This window comes from Antechinus flavipes, chromosome 2 (assembly GCF_016432865.1).
Source record: "Antechinus flavipes isolate AdamAnt ecotype Samford, QLD, Australia chromosome 2, AdamAnt_v2, whole genome shotgun sequence".
NCBI lineage: Eukaryota > Metazoa > Chordata > Mammalia > Dasyuromorphia > Dasyuridae > Antechinus > Antechinus flavipes.
Genome location: NC_067399.1, coordinates 121543329 through 121562700, shown reverse-complemented (window position 1 = coordinate 121562700; position 19372 = coordinate 121543329). Strand labels below are relative to the sequence as shown.

The 19372-nt window shown below is 36.1% G+C and overlaps 1 protein-coding gene across 1 annotated transcript; it reads right to left on the bottom strand.

Annotated features, from left to right (window-relative positions):
* Positions 1-2299: 2299 nt before the first annotated feature.
* TMEM230 (transmembrane protein 230) lies at positions 2300-18636 on the bottom strand. The gene is made up of 4 exons (XM_051975456.1): positions 18372-18636; positions 13250-13377; positions 9741-9863; positions 2300-7489 (listed from the first exon to the last, which is right to left on the bottom strand). Exons 2-4 carry the CDS (start codon positions 13346-13348, stop codon positions 7349-7351), a joined length of 363 nt encoding a protein of 120 aa, XP_051831416.1. The 5' UTR covers positions 13349-13377; positions 18372-18636; the 3' UTR covers positions 2300-7348.
* Between the last annotated feature and the right edge of the window lie 736 nt (positions 18637-19372).

The window sequence follows — 19372 nt, the reverse complement described above, 5'->3', positions numbered from 1 at the left end:
TTCCTATACCAATGAAACCATAAGTACAGTCTCTAGACTTATATTCTTTCATGCTACAGTTCTAATGATTCCTTTAATTGTGTGACACTCTTTAAAACACTTTCAAGTGGAATAAGTAATAACGTAGTTGTGCTTACCCATGTATGACCTTACCATAAGAAAAGTTTCATAAGAAATTGCTGGATTCAACCATGTAGTATTCACATACAAAATTATGAAAACCACAGATGTCTGAAAAAGCTACAAAAGCAACACCTAACCCAACTAGCTGACTTTATAGACTGGAATCATTTCTAGTTGCCTATTACTAAGTATAATATATAGGAGTGAAAAGAGGAAGAATGGAAATGGTTTTGAGATGCATCATAAAGGCATCATCACAGAATTTGTCATCAAAAGAAGTAGAAGACCAGGTTTGAGAGAAAAGATGATACATTCAATTTTGAATATGTCTGAAGTAGTGATAGGGCATCCAAATGAATATGTTCATTATCCAATGGGAAATAAAAGTCTAGAGTTCAGGAGATTAATTGGGGTATACAGTCATTTGTATGGGGTTGGAATGAATCTGATTGTCAAAGAAGAAAATGAAGAGAAGAAAAAGATTGAGAACAGATTCCTACAGAATGTCCAACTTAAGGGGTTGGAAGGAATGTTAGTCAATAAGCATTTATTAAGTGCCTACTTTCAGGCACTGTACTAAATGCTGGAGCTTACAAAGAAAAGGCAAGAGTCCTTACCCTCAAGGAGCTCACAGTCTCACAAGGAGACAACACGGCTGATCAGATAATCACTGGTAAACACTGAGAAGATGAAGAGATGAGACTAAAAGATCACAAGGGATAATAGATGAGAAAGTAGTAATCCGCCTTTTAAAGAACTTTGGCAATAGAGGGGATGAGAAAGAAGATAGAAACTAGATAGAAGCAAAATGAATTTATAGGATTAGGAAGCCCTGAATATATTATAAATGAATAGAAGGGAGGACCGGAAAAGATTGTATGACTGCTAGAGCAAAATTCTAAAAGATCAAGGACATGGTGAGGGGAATCATTTTGATCAGAGAATTAATTTGATCAAGAAATAGTGATACATCTTATAAAACCAGAGGAACAAAAGACTGATTATGTTGAATTTTGAGGGGTGCAGAATGAGTTGAAGGAGTAACCTTCAAATATCTTAGATATTCCCTTAAGTTTTTATCATGACCCAGACATTATACTAAGCACTTAGAATACAAAGATAAAAACCAGTCCCTGCCTTCAGACTATACATTCTGGTGAAGAAGAAAATCTGTAAATAACTATGTACATTCAACATACATAGTAGATAATAGGTAATTTAAAATTGTAAGACACTAGCAGCCAGGAAGATCTGGAAAATTCTCCTTCAAGTGGTGAGATTTGAGTTGTGCTCAAGGAAGCTAAGGAAACTTAAAGAGGCAGAGTTAAAGAAGCAAAGGATTCCAGCCATGGAAGAGTTAAACCAGAGGAATAGGGATGAGAGACAAAGAATCCAGTATGAAAAATAGCAAATAAAAGAGTTTAGTTGGATCAGTGTGTGGAAAGGAGGAAGATGTAAGACTGGAAAGGTAGTAAACTCACAGATGTCCTTCCAAAAGTAGAAGTATCCATTTTGACTTTAAATTTTATCTCAGAAATATTAAGAAGTCACTGGAACTCATTTTAGTAAGACCTATGCTTAAGAAAAATCACCTTGTTAAATGAGTAGAGGATAGATTGGAGGAGACTTGAGGTAGGGAGACCAGTTAGAAGGTTCTAACAGGAGATTAGTGATGAGTACCTGAAGATTGGGGCAGTCTGACTGGAAAGAATATGATCCATAAGAGATATTATAAAGACTCATTTGTCTATTACAAGAATAGAATATAAAGAAATGTTGGAAAGCTTGAAGAAAAAATTTAAAATTTTCACTATAGGAAATGACATATGGAGCAACTGAGATTCAAAAAATAATCGTTATCTCAATTTTAGTCCCATTTTAATAGTTTCTGAATAAATGAAACTTCAGTTGAATAATATTTTTGAAAAGGAAATCTAAAAAGGTTGTAAACATACATTGATATTATCTATTTAGTTTTCAAGAGACATAAACAAGTGAGAAATTTCTAGAGAAATGAGAAAAGATGCCATGAGAAGTGTTAGAAAGTATAGATACAAAAAAATAATAAAATGAAAATGGCTTTTTAAGCTATGTCAAGGACAAGTTGAAGATCAGAGGAAAGGATCCTTATCTGCATTAGAATGATGATAGTAACAAGTAACACTGAGAAGGCAGATATACTCAACTTTTTTATTATGTTGTCTTTGTATTTGTTACCAAGAGCAAGCTCTTCAGACTGGGAAGGATAAAACAAAAATGGTTTAACATAAGTGAAGATATGGTAAGAGAGCATTTAGATCCCTTTATTTAAAGTTCAATACTATTAATTGCTAGCATTTATATAGTAGTGCTTTAAGGTTTGCAAAGTGCTTTACATGTTAATTCACTTGATCCTCACAACAACCCTGTGAGGTAGGTGTTATCCCCATTTTACATTTGCAGAAACTAAGACAGAGATTCATGTGACTTGCCAAGGGTCATGTAACTGAATATGTGAAGCTGAATTTGAAGTCATAGGTCTTCCAGACTTCAGGTCTAGTATCCTAATCACTATGTCATTTAGCTAAAGGAATTTGCAAATGTGACTACCAAACTTGTTAGAAATGATATTTAAACTAGAGTAAAAAAGACATTCCTTCTGGGACCAAAGACCAGCAAACACCCTGATTTCCAAAAGTCAGAAAACTATAACTAGACTGTAAGGATCTTCATGTTGATCCTTTGCAAAACTATTATGAATATAAAAGAAATGTTCTTGATAAATTAGAAAGGGAAGCATTATTCGCTTATCACCCATATATTTATTTAGAAAACCATGCCAATCTACCCCAATTCTTTTTTTGAACAGAGTAGTCAGACTAACAGATCCTGGAAATGCTGAAGACATAGTATAGCTAGATTCCTCCAACCCTTGGAGATCAATAAATTTTTTTAATCAATTACTTGCGTGAAGGGATAGAAAAATTATATTTATCACATTTGAAGAATAAAGGAAACCAAAAAGCAGGACTAATATGCTGGATGATTGAATTAGCATCCCAAAAGGCTGTGACAGGTGAGAACTGTGGATGAAAGTAAAAAGATTAAATCAGAAAAAAAAAGCCCTTGACCTGAGTTGAAAAAAATCAACTTACAAGAATGTGACCTATGGCCAGGCCAGTTCATATGAAAAAGAACCATCATATGCTATGTTGGGGGATAGAGAATGGGCAGTGGTGTTCTTCCAAACATTGTCTTCAAGCAGAGTCTAGACAACTGTTTTGTAGAGAAGATACATGTTTTTGGTAAGGGTTAGAAGAGATGAACTCTTGAGGTTCCTTCCAACCCTTGACTTTGTGATTCTAAATGAATTCATATCATAACATCTAAAGATTGCATGGATTAGTGTAATCCTGGGAGAATGTCTCCATTGGTTGGTGGCAAGAGATTTAAATTTAGTTCTATCTCATTCAATACTTTGATCAATGACTTAAATGACTGAGAGCCCTGAGGAGGAAAAGCTAATATACCAGATGACAAACCTACTCAAAGATCCTGAACAGGCTACAATCATGAGTCTAAGTTGTCAAGATAAAATTTAATAGTGAAAAGCTTATACACCAAGGTATAAATAGCAACAGGATGGATGAGAACTAATTAATAATGAGTCAGTCTAGATCCAATTAGTAGAAATAAATGTTTGATTTTTTCCTCCCATAAATTTAGAACTGGATAAGACTTTAGAAGCATTCAAGACTTACTATCTTTATTTTATAGATAAGAAAATGGAAGTACAGAGAGGACAAATGATTATTCCAAGATCCCATAGCTAATAATTATCTGAGGTGGGATGTCAATTGAGTCCTTCCCTAACTCCAAATTCACTGCTTTATCTACTATGCCATGATGATTTTTAAATGACTTTAAACTCAGAATGATACAAATATGACAACACTGGGGGAAAATTATACAATCTTAAACTATATTAATAGAAATATAGTATTAAGAATAAGGGAATAGTACAACTATATTCTGTACTTATCAGAAATCAACTACTATGTTTAGGTACAAGCCTCCTATTTAGAGGAATATGACAAACTGGCTTACATACAGAGAGCAAGAATGAGGTCCAGAATTCAAGGAAAGAAATGTTTAGCTTGGAAGTGTGATTTATAGAGTATAACATGAATATTTGCTTAAAATGTCTCAAGGATGTCAGAATATAAAAGGATTTCACTTATTCTATATAGCTTCAGAGGTGAAAATCTAGGCAGAACTGGCAGAAGTTACAGAGTAGAAAATTTTGGCTCAATTTAAGGAAGACTCTCCAAACAGGACATTTTGTTGCTTAAACACCATCTTATCTTCCAAGTACCTCAAGCTTTGTTATAAATTGATCTCTTTCCTGCTGTGTGTGCTACCTGTTCTTTTGCAACATTCCTTTGATTACTCTCCATTCTTCACTCTAATTCAGTCACTTCTATTGAAAGACTGTCCTGAACTAAGAAATGAAAATTCTCAATTCCACTGGCCAGTTTTATTTTTATTAATCTCTCTTCTTAGGTTTTATTCATCTAACAAGCATTTATTGATCACTAAAACTACTGTCAGGATTAGAAAAGAGATAAAAAGCAAGGTCTAGTTTCTCTCCACTCATTCTTCAGTCACATTATCAGCTTAATCAATTTGCCCCTTCTATCTCACTGGTTAACTGTTCTAATTTTCTAATATATTCACAGAAGATAGCATGAACTATCCAACTTAGCCAAATAAACATATTTATGATTGTCACTTAACCTCTCTGGGTCTTGGTTTACTAATCTGTAAAATAATGAGTTGGACCAGACCAGAGATTAATTTTATTTGTGTCATCGACTCATTTGGCAGTCTGGCAAAACTTACGGACCCATTCTCAGAATAATGTTGTCAAACACATTCTAAATACAAAGGATTGCAAAAGAAAGCAGTTACATTAAAATAGTTATCAAAATGTTAAAAAAAAAAAAATTAAGCCCAGATTAAAAGTCCCTGAAAAAGATAGTTTCTGAAGTCTTTTTGTATCATTCTCTTAACACTTCCACAATTCACCTATTTTTGTCTTCCTTCACAATAAGAATTCCTTGCTCCTGTATGTACTTACATATAATCTCATCTGATTCTCACAAAAAATCTTATGAAGAATTCAGGGAATCCCTCTCTTACAGATGAAACTGAGGTTCAAAGAGGTTACATGACTTATCTGAGAGAGAAGTTTCAAGATCATTTTCCTCACAACAACCCTGTGAGGTAGGTAGTGCAACTATTATTACTCTAATTTTACAGATTAAAGGAACCAAGGAAATAAATGACTCAGCTACTAAGTAATGGAGCAAAGACTCAAGCCTAACTATGTGGTGCTCTTTCCATTACACCATTGCCTCTCATCTATGCCACTCCTGCTTTCATTGTTTTCCTTCTGCCAAACCTTGTCCCTCTTCTTTGCATAGCCTTCATATAACAGTCTGGTTTCAGTCTCTTCCATCACTTCAACAACCTTCCCTGAGCAGCTATCTTTCATAAAAATCAAAGGGCCACATTTAATGTGTAAGAAAATACATTTTAATATACTTCTGTGATTTTGCTTGTATGCTCACACGTTTTCCATTTGTTTCTTCCATTAATAGGTAAGCTCCCTGAGGACAGAAATGATGCCATCTGCTTTAGTTATAAATTGGAATAGGACCTAATGGAGTGCTTTTCACTTAGACTCAATGAAATGTTACTGATTAGGTCTTAGATGATTAATGATTAAATGCAAAAATGTAATTCATTGCAGGTAAGTGTAAAAGTATGGTTATACAGTAGAGTCTTAGTCTGATAAGTGACTTGGTATAACCAAAAGCCAAAAGGAAAGAGGATGTATTATATATGTGACTTATAGACTTAAATCTCCAACATGATAATCAAGTCTATTACAATGTCCAATATAAGGCACAGCTTTTACAAATATTAAATCTAGAGCTCTGATTTTGACATTTTAATTTCTCTTAAATGTTCTCACTCCCTGTAACAATGAAATAATTAACTTATATTAGCCAAGCTCAGACTTTAAGTGACCACCGAGTCTGTATCATCTTTGCAATAAGAAAACAACAATAAAAGGTACTAATAAAGCAATTTTTAAAAAACAACTAAATTATCAACAACCAAACCTTATTTTTCATAGGAAATAAAAAATCTCAACAACTAGTAAAAAATTCAGCCCTTACAAAATGATAAAAGCATGGAACATCCTGATCTTCAGAGGACAAAGTGCCCCATAGTATAGTCATCAAACCTATGAAACAGATAAGGCCTGATAAAGTATCAGTAAGATGAAAAACTGCAAAATCTAGTCTAAGACTTCCAGCATTCCTAATTTTTGTGTCACTTCAAAAAGCAAGTTAGAATCATTATGGATTCTTACTAATTTGATTACACTTAGTTCAATAAACAAATGTTCTACTGGAACACAGTAGAAGAAATAGGTCAATGGTTTGAGTTATTCAATTCAAATGGTTCTTCAAATAATACTACTTAACAAAATGAAGCTAAGACACATTACATATTCTATTTGACACAAACCATGCAGGTAACATGGACTACTTCCAAAAATAAAAAGCTAAAACATAAAAATGATCAACTTAAGATTGGGAGATTCAGTCTCTTTTCAACCAGACCATTATTTGGTCAATTCCTCACCAAATTCCTATTACTGTGTACATTTGTGTGTGTGTATACACATATATGTATATATTCACATACTAATATATACATACATATATAGAGATAGATATAGTTATTACAGATGGTCTATGAAAGCAGCTGCAGTAGAAAAATTCATCACCATAAAGCCAACCTGGTGATGAAGCTCAGACTGAAAAGATCGTACGTATCTTACAAAAATGATTTTTGGAGCAATTCTATTACTACTTCCACAACTGCTTCGAACTTGTGGGTATGGGTGTGTGTGTATGTGTGGAAAAGCTGCCTCTTCAAAAAACTTAGCTCAGAACAGGAGGTAAAGAAAAAGATGTCATATTTCTCTAATTGCAAGCTCAGTTAACATCTTTGGGATGATTCTAGAGAGCCTAGCAATGACCTCGCTAAAATAAAGTGTAGGACTAGAGAATTCTCTGACCCACAGTATTTAAATTTCCATGGGTTCAGCTTTTCAGTGCTAAGCTTATTCCCAAAGCAACTGTTTTCTTCTGGAACAAAGTAGACTCTAGTCATCAAAATCCGGAATGTCATCGTAAGAGTAGCCCCTGTAGCCTTTGGAAGCGTAGTAGGCAATGCGCAAGTGGTAGAATCCTGGCAGGAATACCAGAATCCCAATTATCAAGACAGGAATGGCTCGGTCTGCTCCCTGGTGGTGGAAGAAGGAAAACATTAGCATTACACCAATGTCACTAAAAACTTAGGAGCAATTTTTTTTTTTAATCTTTCAGAATATCTTTTAAATACCCAGAGGACACTAAAGGAAAACTATCATTTTTGTTTATAAGATAACCTTTAAATTTAGGTGTTGTGGTGTAGGGCAGCAACAGTAAGTGATCACTTCCAGGGAAAGCCATTTGCCACATAAATAGTTTTAAATAACATTCGATAGTTTATGAAGTCTGTCTTCATAGTAATAAATATAACCATTTCTATTTGACAGATAAGGAGTCTAGGTTCAGAAGGGAAATGATAGGATTCAACCTTAGGTTTTCTTAAGGCCAGCAACAAAAAATACTTCAAGGACTTCCTTTTTTCAAAGCAACTTCTCTACAACTCTGTAGATAGGTCTTTGAAAGCTGCTACAGTTGAAAAATTCATCACCTTGTCACCAACCCAGAACCTCAGACTAAAAAGGACTCTTAAAAAATTGATTTATTACTATTTTTACAACAACTTCTGAACAATTCTAAATTATCAACTATGGTTTAACCAAAATCCCATTATTTCTACTTTCACAAAGTCCCTCATATACATTCCCTTTACTTTATTGAGCTAGCCACAACTCTACTTCAGGCTTTTATCATCCCTCTGCTATAAAGAGTTCTAATTATTTATTCTCCCTGCTTCAACTCTCCCCCTATTCCAAATCATCCTCTATTTAACTGTCAATGTAATTTGCCAAAAGTATAGATCTGACTATGTCAACCTCCTGTCCAGTAGTTTTCTATTACCTCCAGAATATAATATAAACTCTGAAATTTAAATCCCTTCATAATTTGGACATTTACCACCTTTACAATCTTACACCATACTTCTCTTAACACACTCTTAGCTCTCCATGCTCTCTCTTTCACATTATTTTTATCTACTTTACATATATCTCGTATGTTCATAGTTATTTGCAGGTTTTCTCCTGCATTCAGATGTATGCTTCTTTGTGAGAAGGCTTCATTTCTACCCTTCTCTGTTATCACCAGAGCAATTCTCACTTAATAAAGCTTGTTGCTTGCCTTGGCTGAATGACCTGCAGAAACAGTCTGAAAGAAAGTTAGTCTATTGTTGAACTTATTGCTGCTCAGACTACCACTTTATAAAATCCCAGTTTCCTAAATCTGAAGATTTCCTTAAAAATAAAAAAAATTTTCCATGACCGTCCACTGTGAATCCAAAAGATATTCTAAAAGATAAAGATGGCTACTTCCAGTCACCTCTAGTTTTCTATTTCTGAGGGCACTACAGAAGTCCAGTAAATGGCCTTTCACATTTCTAGGCTTCAAAACTATTACATGTAAAACAAGAAATTTCAAGACCTATCACTGGACTCTCAGAAATTGTGTATATGTAAGAAGCTTTGTGAGTTCAATGGAAGAATATTAAATTTTCTTTCTTTGCTTCTAGATAAAACATTTGAGAAATATATTGCTTCCCCCAAATAAAGCTTTTTAAAGTTTTTTTTTTTTACATTTTCAATTTTATTGATTTTTTTTACATTACAAACATTTAAGTAAAACAACTAATACAGTGATCTTGCCTGAAAGTTCATGCAACATTTTATATCTACAGCATGCTCCCATCTTACTAACTTTAAAAAGTTAACAGTAATCTATTTTCTCTTCTTTCTACCCACTACCTTGCAGGGGAGGAGGAAAAAAAAACAAAACCAAATATGTGTAGTTAAGCAAAAAAAAATTTCACCAATGACTATACATAAATATCTATATCTACAGAGAGAGAGCAAATTTCATCATTGGTCTTCTGGAATCACATATGGTCATCGTTATACGATCCAAGTTCTTACACCTTTCAAAGTTGCTTTTTTAATGTTATATAAATGGTTCTCCAAGTTCTACTCATTTCACTCTTTATGAATTTATTATTTTTATGATTATTATATCATTTTTATAATACTGATGACCAAGTACAAAATGTTCTTCTGTTTCTATTCACTTCATCTGGCATCAGTTGATATATCTTTCCATGTCTTTTAAAATCATTTATTTTCCTCATTTCTTAAATCATATAATATTCATATACTACAACTTATTTAGTCACTCCAACTGTTGGATGTCCATGTAAGCTTTTTAAAATAAGCCTTTTTAAATTCCTGGATAATTTAATATATTTTTACAATATTCTCTAATTACAATGAAGGATCAGCTACACAACAAACAACTTACCCCTTTGCTGATATATCCAGCTAACAGCAGAGCACCTATGACAATAAGAAAGGTGCCAATCATAAATAGCACTACAGCAAGTGCTATTGCCTTGTAAGGGATTTTGGGAGGGCTCTTCTTAAACTAGAAGGTTGAAGGGAAGAGAAAGACATTAAAAAGCATTAGGACTTCTGAGATAGAAAAAAAAAAAAACAACAACAACAAAAATACTTCCTTCCCACCCTCCTAATGACCCTGATGATCACTCCTTCACAACATATTTGCTTCCCTGTTTCTCCAACCCAACTTTAGGGGAGAGAAAAAAAAGGAAAACTCCGTTCAGGAAAAAAAAAAAAAATTAGGAAGGATTTCAAGAATATAACACACTTCATTTTTGAGGCAATGGGGAAAACTCTTTAAAGCCTCAACTATTATACCAAATACTTAAAGGAAATCCTGGTAAATTCTTCTTTCTAGTTCTTTATTTCACTCATAGGATCCCAGAGTTCATCTAATCCAAACTCTAAAATTTCCATTACATTTGAATCTGTTTTTATAATGCATTGAGATATCAAACACTAGGAAAGAAAAAACAGACATGACACACCCTGCTCTCAATAAGCTTATAATAGTGGGTGTAGATAATATGTCCACAACTATTAGACCAAAAAGACAATGAGGATTATACAAAAGAGAAGAAAAGTGCTATGAGGATTTGAAGGGGAGATTCTTTTTGGTTTGCAGAGAGCAGGAAAGCTTTATGGAAAAAGTAGCACCTGAGTTACTCCTTAAAATAAAGGGGTCTTGACAAAGACAAAAATGAGAGTGGGGAATTAATGGAAGGAAGAAGACCCTACTTCAGGCATGTTGTTGGAGGATACTGTAAGCAAACACCAAGATTTTTAAAAATGATGAAAAAAGAAGAAATAAAATAGGTCAGTTTAGCTAGAACACTATTATGTAAAACATATATGTAAACTATATATGTAAAACTATTATGTAAAAGCAATGTGAGAGAAGGCTGGAAAGGTAAGCTGGAGCTAGACTCTGGGGGGGAAGAAAGTGGCTGAATGCCAAGATTAGACATTTTATTTGATTCCACAAGGGATGAGAAGCTACTGAAGGTTTTTAAGCAAATATAAACAGTGCACTATAGAGATTGATCAGAAAGCAAAGTAAAAAGCAGAGAAGGTACAGACCAGGGAAAGGAAAACCAGGTGGGAAACTATTATATAATGCAAATGAAAAGGGTCTAACTATAGTAGCTTCAAGAACTGAAAAGGAAGGAACTCAAGTGGGAGATATTTTAGGATCAACAAGAAAAAGAAGCTGAAAGGAAGCATTAAGGAAAAGTTTGAACAATCAAATGACAAAACATTTATTAAATGCTGACTGTACACCGGACACTATTCTAAGTAGTAGGGACATAATGACAAAAATGAAATATCCTCTGACTTCAAGGAGCTTACATTCCATCAGCATGTACATACACAAGTGTAACTATATAAAATATGAGGTAAATTTTGGAGGGAGGCACTAGCAGTTTGTAGAATTAGAGAAATACCTTATGTAGAAGAGAACACTTAAGTTGTAAGAATGATGTCATCAAGAGAAACAGGATTACGGGCTATGAGACTAACAAATAGTAATCCAGTTTTTTCTTTCACATGAAACACACTAACTCTCTAGGATAGTCCTTTTCTTTTTTCAAGTTTTAAATTAGGGGCAGCTAGGTGGCACAGCGGATAGAGCACCAGCCCTGAAGTCAGGAGGACCTGAGTTCAAATTTGCTCCCAGACACTTTTAACACTTCCTGGCTGTGTGACCCTGGGCAAGTCACCTAACCCCAATTGCCTCAAAAAAAAAAGAAAAAAAAAGGTTTTAAATTATGAGATAAATCTTCACATCAAGCCAAAATTGTTCATTCTTTAACTTTCACCCATTGGTTTCAGTTCTCTTGGGGGAAAATCTCCTATTCCACATTACTTCCCTTTGAATATCTGACAGCAGCTACCATATTCCTCATAAGTTTCCATTCTAGCTAAACACTGCTAGAATCAATGTTTCTACACTAATCAATCCCAATATGGCTTGTTTCTTTCACTTTCTTGAATCCTCTCCTCTAAATACAATCCAATTTGTCAATGTCCTTTCTAAAATGTAGTAACCAGAACTAAGTCCAAGAGTTGTTTGACCAGGATTGTACTGGTATTATACTTCAGAAAATTAATGCCATAAAAATCTTTTTTCTTCTAAAAATAATTTTGTAGTCCTCTATGATAAAACAACCAAGATATCATAAATCACTGTGTACATTATCAGAGATCTTCAATATTCTGTAAAAAAAAGAGTCTCCGCAGGATCAAGGAGATGTTTGCATGGTCAACAATTTTGGATGTTAATGAAAGGTGAAAAGATGAATAATGCAATTTGATTTTTCAGCAATTTCAACTAACATTCACTGACCACTTACTAGATAGCACACATATACTGGATAGCAGTTTCTGATATCTGAAGCTGGCTAACATCTTTATATGTTTGGAGATGGGCAATTATATCTAGCTAACATTTTCACTGTACCATAATGACCTCAATTTGTGATGAGACTTTGAGATGATTCCTGAAGTTTGAAATCAATGTTTCTGAACAGACTTTCCTGGAAGTCTCCTAGATCATTTTCAAATTTTATTTCAAATGCCAAAGTTGTAAGATAAACTGAAACATATAAACTTAATGTATGTGTGTGCATGTCTTTAAGGAACTAATCCCCATCAATTCATTTTAAATTTTTTTATAGTAAGAGGGAAGACAAGAGAAAAGAGGCAGTAATATTGTCTCTAATAACTATACAGTGTGGGATAGATTAACTGTTTTCTGTGTTTCTTACTATTTCCCAAGAAAAAGAAAATTGTTTGTTTAAAAAATATTTTAAAAAGATAAGTGTTTACTGATGAATCAAGAATGAAAACAGTTGTTCCTGCTCTTTCTTTCTATTTAAAGGAGCCTTCCCTCTTTTCATAAAGTAGAACCGATTTGGCTTTAATTGAAATTCACATATACAGCTAACAAAGTGCTTTAAAAGAATTGCAGTTTCAATGTAATTCAACATAATTTCCCTACTGAATTTTAAAGCTTCCAATTTGTACAAATACACTGTCTGACTTTATTCCCGGCATATTTCTGGGAAACCACAAGGGAAATGGACAAGACCTGTACTACACTGGTTTGACCTAATTCCCCTGAGACTATCAACGGTTTAAAGATTTTAAGTATAGAGCCTAGGATCTAACCAGATTTAGAGCTGGAAAGGAACTTTAAAGCTGTTTATTAAGTTAAATTCCCACATTTTATATACATGGAGCTAAGCTTTCGAGGAGTTAATCACAAAGCTACTACTAAGTACATGAGGCCATTTCAATCCAGGTTTATGGGACTCTGAATCCAGGGCCCATGGACTCCAGAATGTTGCTTTCCTAGGTGGCCTAGATTTTTTGGGGGGTGAACATCAAGAAACTCCTCTGTTTACTCACCTGAAGATCAATGTAGCCATCATCTGTGCTAGAAAGCTTGGAGTACTTCACTTTACTACTGGGAATCCCAGTAGTTACATTGTTACGGGATGGCATCATAACAAAGAGACTGTTTCCTCAGCTAGAATCTGAAAATAGAGAAAATCCTTGTTGATTACAAGGAAAAGGTAATAAATCATACAACTTTAAAGTTAGCAGACACTTAAATCATTTTTACCCAAATCATAAACCCCCCTACAATATCTCCAACAAGTAATCTTTTTCTGTGTATGTATGAATTTTCAAAAAATTTATTTTAAATTTAAGTACAAAATAAGAAAAACAGACATAGCTATATTTACAAAAGAACACAGGATTCAATATAAAAGCACAAATTTCCATTTCAAGAAAACCTATTATAATACTAAACATTATTTTTAAAGCTGATTGGCTTTTGCTTGCTCCCTTGGAGGCCTTCTTTTATCTCTTGCTGTACAAGTTTTATTACTTCTTCCTCCTTAATTTTCAGGTAATTCAACTATTCTTATATTTCTCCCTGATCTGTTCTCTAAATCAGTTCTTTTTCTGATGAGATGTTTCACATTCTCTTATATTTTTTCATTCTTTAAATTTTATTTTGTTTTTCTTGGTGTTTTTGTATCTCCAGAGCTCAGCACAGTGCTATTTTCTTTCTTAAGTTCCTGATTCTCTATTTCAAGTTAGTTGACCTTCTTTTCATAATTTTCTTGGATAAGTTTTTTTTTTCCTTCTAATAAATTGTTCTTCTAATTTTTCCTCAATTAGGGGTAGAGACAAAATGACAGAGAGGAGACAGGTTTTTATCTAAGCTCTTTTTGGCACCAAATCAAGCACGTGACTTTTTTTTGGAGTGACAGAACCCACAAATATTTGGAGTATAATAAATTTCCAACAGAAGATATTTTGGAAGAACTGCAGAAAAGGTCTGTTTTAATCAAGCATGGGGAAGGTGACCTAGCGCAGTCCCAGCGCAAGGACCCAAGGCGGTATAGTGTCACAGGCCAAGGAATTTACTGGGAGGCTCTTAGCCAAAATACAGCAGCGTTGGCTACTCCCCCAGTTCAGAAACCAGTGGATCAGCAGATCATCCAATGTAAAAACAAAAGGCAAACAGTGAGCCTCTAAACCCCAGAATAACACAGGACTTGGCCATGCTCACCAGCACAAGAAGCAAGTTAGCAGCACCAGCCCAGAGCAGCGTGAAGTTGCTGCTGTCTATAGAAGAAGTCTGGGACAATTTCCCTTTTGACCTAAGAGCAGACCTCAACCTTTAAACAATGAATATAAAAAGCAAAAAGAACTCTGACCATAGATAGTTTTTATGGAGAAAGAAAACAGACCTGAAACAGGCCTATTTCTCGCAATACATTACACCTCAGACACCCAACTGCCTTCTCCTCAGTAGTCCACATCTGCCATGATGTCAACCACGATTGACTAATTCGTAACCTCCATGCCAATGGAGCATCAATATTTTTCATATGTCTCTTCCTACAGAGGACACTAAAAACAAATCATGTCCAGATGAAGCCTCAAAAGGTGATAAGAGTTGGTTCCCATCTCACAAGGCTCTCTTGGAAGAATTCAAAAAGGATCAAAAGCATATAACTTCTTATATTGAAAATTGAAAATTCAATTGGCCAAATGCAAAAGGAGCTAAAAAAGCTAACTGAAGAAAATAATTCACTAATTTTTCCTCAATCTTTTTTATTTGATTTGATTTTTAATCCTTTTGATTTAAAGTCCTTTTGAAGTTCTTCCAAGGATTCTTTTTGTGCTTGGGACCACATTTCAAGTTTCTCAGCCACTAGCTCCTTTTCTCCAGCAGTCCAGGACTCCTCAGTCCTGAAAGGTTCTTCAAATTTTGTTCTTTTCTGCCATCAAACACCACTAACTCTCTCAAATCCCCACATAGTCAATGAGATGAAAGTTTTTAAGGCTCAGGCTACCTTTCAACTCCACTGCTCCAAGTTTTACTGTTGCTTTTAAAGAGTATTACAATAGAAAACCCTGCACAGCATGGATTTTGGTCCTAGTTTCTCTCTCAGCCTGGATTGCCATTCTGGTGAAATGATTTCTTGGGACCATGAAATTTATTAGAGTGGTAAGAGGCTTTAGAGATGGTTTAGTCCCACCTGTCATTTTATTGATGATGAAATAGAAGGTCCAGAGACACAAAGTAAAACTTACCCAGAGTTACTCAGGTAAGGAAATGGCAGAGTTGGGGTTTCAGTCTGTGTCTTGACTCTAAAGCCAAAACTCCTTTTGCCTTATATGTGTGATAAAGGGGATGCCCTAGAACAGTTTTACTGTTCCAGTCTTTAACATTCAATAAATATGAGATGCATTGATTGCTTAGGTATTGTCATGTAAATGTGTTTTCAGTTTTGTTATCGTATAGAGAGAGATGGTAGGAGTCTATTCTCTTAATACATTTACTGTAGCTAATGTAACCTAGTCTTTCTGGAAAACAAGAGGTCTTTTGAAAAAAGTCTTTCTTTGCTATCCTTTTGGACAGGTTTGAAAGGGAATGTGATAACTGTTTTGAAATAGCTGAAGAGCTCTCATGGAAAAAATAATGAGGCCTCTGTTTAGCTTCAGAGGGCAGAACTTATACCATTGTCTTAAAATTATAGAAAATACAAATGGAAACTAGAAGACTAGGGTGAATACCAAAGGATATCTTGTTCAAGGAAGTGCAAACCAAGCCAAGCTGTAAATGAAAAGTGGAGAGAATGAAATGCAAAGTCCAAATCCTACTTTATTTAAAGGAAAGCTTTAATGTTGAATGCTCCACTCCTTAGTCCTCCAATAAGAGGGGAGAAGAGGCTGAAGGCATCCAGAAGGTTTTGAGTACACAGTGTTGAATTTGCTGCATGGTGATTGATATTTCTAGTGATCAGCTTATCCTGGGAGGGGGTCTCTTTTTCTGAAAACATGGCCCAAAATAGAGCCTTGGGGAACATTCACAATTAGAGGGCATAACATGAAGAGCCAGTAAAGAAGACTGAGAATACATTGTCATACAGGCAGAAGAACAAAGAGAGAGCAATGTCATGAAAACTCAAAGAGAAATCTTCAGTAGGAAATACTGCAAATAAAGAAGGATAAAGGTGAAAAAAAAAAAAATTAAACCTAGCAATAAAACAAAACATCAATGGCAATCTTGGAAAGAGCATGTTCATTTGAATGAAGTCAAAAACATCCAGCAGAGGGTTTAAAAGACAGTAAGAGAAGAGAAAGCATAAGCAGTTTTTTCAAGAAGTTGAACAGAAGGAGCAGTAAAGGACAAAATGATTAGTGGGGTCAGCAGATAAGTAGCAGAATAGTAAATGGGGGAGACCCAGGCTTATTATGCAGAAGTGAAAGAATCAGAATATAATGTGAAACTGAAGATGAGAAAGAAATAAAACATGACATTGGGTGCAATTTGCTAGAGAAAATGTAAGGGGATGATGAAGGGTATAAACTGTTAGGTGGCTCAGTAGATAAAATGCCAGGCCTAAAGTCAGAAAGGCTCACCTTCCTGAGTTCAAATCTTATTAGCTATGTGACAGGGAGGCAAGTGATTTAACCACACTTGCCTCAGTTGGTCATCTGTAAAATGAGCTGGAGAAGGAAATGGCAAACTACTCCAATATCTCATCCAAGACAACATCAAAATGGGGCCACAGAGTTTGGACACAACAACAAAAAAAGGGGCAGGGGTAAATTTGTGTTTTTTGTTTTTTAAAAAGGTCATCTATCAGACTGCAGCAAAAGGGATAGTGAGATATCATATCAAGGTGATATGACTTAAGGACAAAAGAGGGAGCTCTTGATTTTTCAGTGAATTATGAGGTCAATTCCTCAGCAGAGAAAGTAAAGGAGAAGTTTTGGAACAGTGCTATTTATAGTGAGATAAATCAATTAGGAAGAAAAAGAATCGATTTTCATCATTGATCTATCCAATCTTAACAATTTTGGAAAAGCTTTTGCCTCCCTTTTTTTCTAATATGGAAGAAAAAAATCTATTTGGAGATTATAAAAACAAGGTTCTAGAAAATGATGAGACTGAGCATAATGGAATGGAAAGGGTATTGGATTTCAAGTCAGATGTACTGGGTGTGATACCTGCCTCTTGTTTTCCATGCCTCCGCACTAATCATTTTATCTCCCTGCACCAAGATTTATCTGTAAAATGACAGGGAGCAACTGGATGATCCCCAGGACCCAGCTCTAAAGTCTACGTTACAAAGGGGTTAGTGGCTACCACACCATCACCACTCCGATGCATAAACATCATTATTACAGGATCTTACACACAGACCCTGAATGAACGCATATCTAGGCACCACTTATGTTTCACTCTATCTATATAACCATCTTACCCAAGACAGCTGCCCCCATCTTATGTCATAATATATAGCACTTAGGAATCGAAAAGTCAAATCTAAAATCCCATTGGAGACTATGGAAAGAAGGCATGGGAGGCTTAAGACCGGGGATCAGTGTGACCTTTGACCCTAAACTGTGTGATAAAACTGAGCTAGTTAACCTCAGGTTCCTCCTGCATCCCCTCAAGAGATGGGCTGGCTAAGTTCTGGGGTCTTCCCTTTATTTATTGGGAAGCAGGGTGCTCCTCCAGCTGAAGTCCCTCTACGATCCGAGTCCTGGAGGGCGGAGGCGACTGAGCGTTTCGAGGCCGCGGCCAACGGTCCGGGAGGATCCCGGGGACGTAAATGGGACCGCGAGCCTGCGGTTCCCCGGTCTCGCTTCCCGGACCTAAACAAGGGGCGCGGGTAAAGTGGAGAGCGCAGTGCCCGTAGGGATGACCTCGAAGCTCGCCCACGGTCGCCACTGAGGCCTCATCTTTACGCCCCGGTCCGGCCCCCGCGCAGAATTCCCCTCCGTCCGATCGGACTCCAGCCCGGATCCCGCCGGCACTGCCACTCCGGGTCCAGGCTTCTCTCCCCGAAACCTCCCAGCACGGTTCCGGCCCCGGCTTTTCTCCAGGGCTCCGCCTCTTGCACGCCAGCGTTCCAGCCTGGGAGTCTCAACCAAATCGAGGGCCCCGCAAGCTACGAATCCTGACAGCCCGAGGAGCACTCGGTCCAGGCCTTACCTCCTGCTCAGGGCCATCTCTGTTTCTTTAAGCCCGGCAGAACGGTTCCCGAACGAGAGGCGAACGCTACGTCCCACGGAGAACGAATGAAGGACCGCTGGCTGCAGGAAACGGGATTAGTTCTCCCGGAGCCTAACTTCCTCTCCCCCGGCTCGCCGGAGCACCCGGGCCTTCGCCTCCATATAAAGCGTCTTTTGATTGGTCCGAAGAGGGAAGAGGCGTATCCGATTGGCTCCTAGGTTTGTTTATCTCTGTGAGGACTTGAGCGCAGCACAGCGGGAAAATTGGGGCGGGCTAGAGGCGGAGCGGGGCGGGGCGAGCAGGGAGGAGCCGGGGTCGGGGAGGAGGTGGGGCGTTGGGTCTTCGAAGGTAAAAGCAAAGTGGGGGGTGCTTAGAACTTTGAGCTTAGATTGTCAGAGGTGGGAGGGAACTGCAAACACAATGTTAGGTGTGGAAAGGATATGAAAACATGGAATGTCAGAACCGGGAAGAAACTTAGAACATAGACTGGAATATGAAATCTGAAAATGCTTTTAAAACATGGAATGTCAGAATTGGGAGGAATCTTAAAACATGGAATGTCAGAAGTGGAAAGGACCTCAACTGAAAGAAGATTTTAGAACCTGTAAAATCAGTACTGTGAAGTCCCTAGAAAATAGAACAAAGTAAAAAAATATATTTCCAAAATTAAAAGGAAAACAGAAAATTGAAGGAATGTGTTTTTTAAAATTATTATTAAAGCTTTTTCTTTTCAAAACATATGCATGGATAATTTTTCAACCATGACCCTTGAAAAACCTTGTATTCCAATTTTCCCCTTTTTCCCTCCACCACCCCCCAGATGGCAAGTAATCCAATATATGTTAAATATAATAAAAATATATATGTTAATCCAATGTATGCATACATATTTATACAATTATCTTGCTGCACAAGAAAAATCAGATCAAAAAGGAAAAAATATTAGAAAGAAAATAAAATGCAAGCAAACAACAACAAAA

Excerpts from the sequence above, each read along its gene's own strand:
- TMEM230 (XM_051975456.1), bottom strand. The coding sequence starts at position 13,348 with ATGATGCCATCCCGTAACAATGTAACTACTGGGATTCCCAGTAGTAAA. Across the intron at positions 9,864-13,249 it reads ATGGCTACATTGATCTTCAG|TTTAAGAAGAGCCCTCCCAA; the intron begins GTGAGTAAACAG and ends TCAACCTTCTAG. Across the intron at positions 7,490-9,740 it reads CTGGATATATCAGCAAAGGG|GGAGCAGACCGAGCCATTCC; the intron begins GTAAGTTGTTTG and ends TTCCACCACCAG.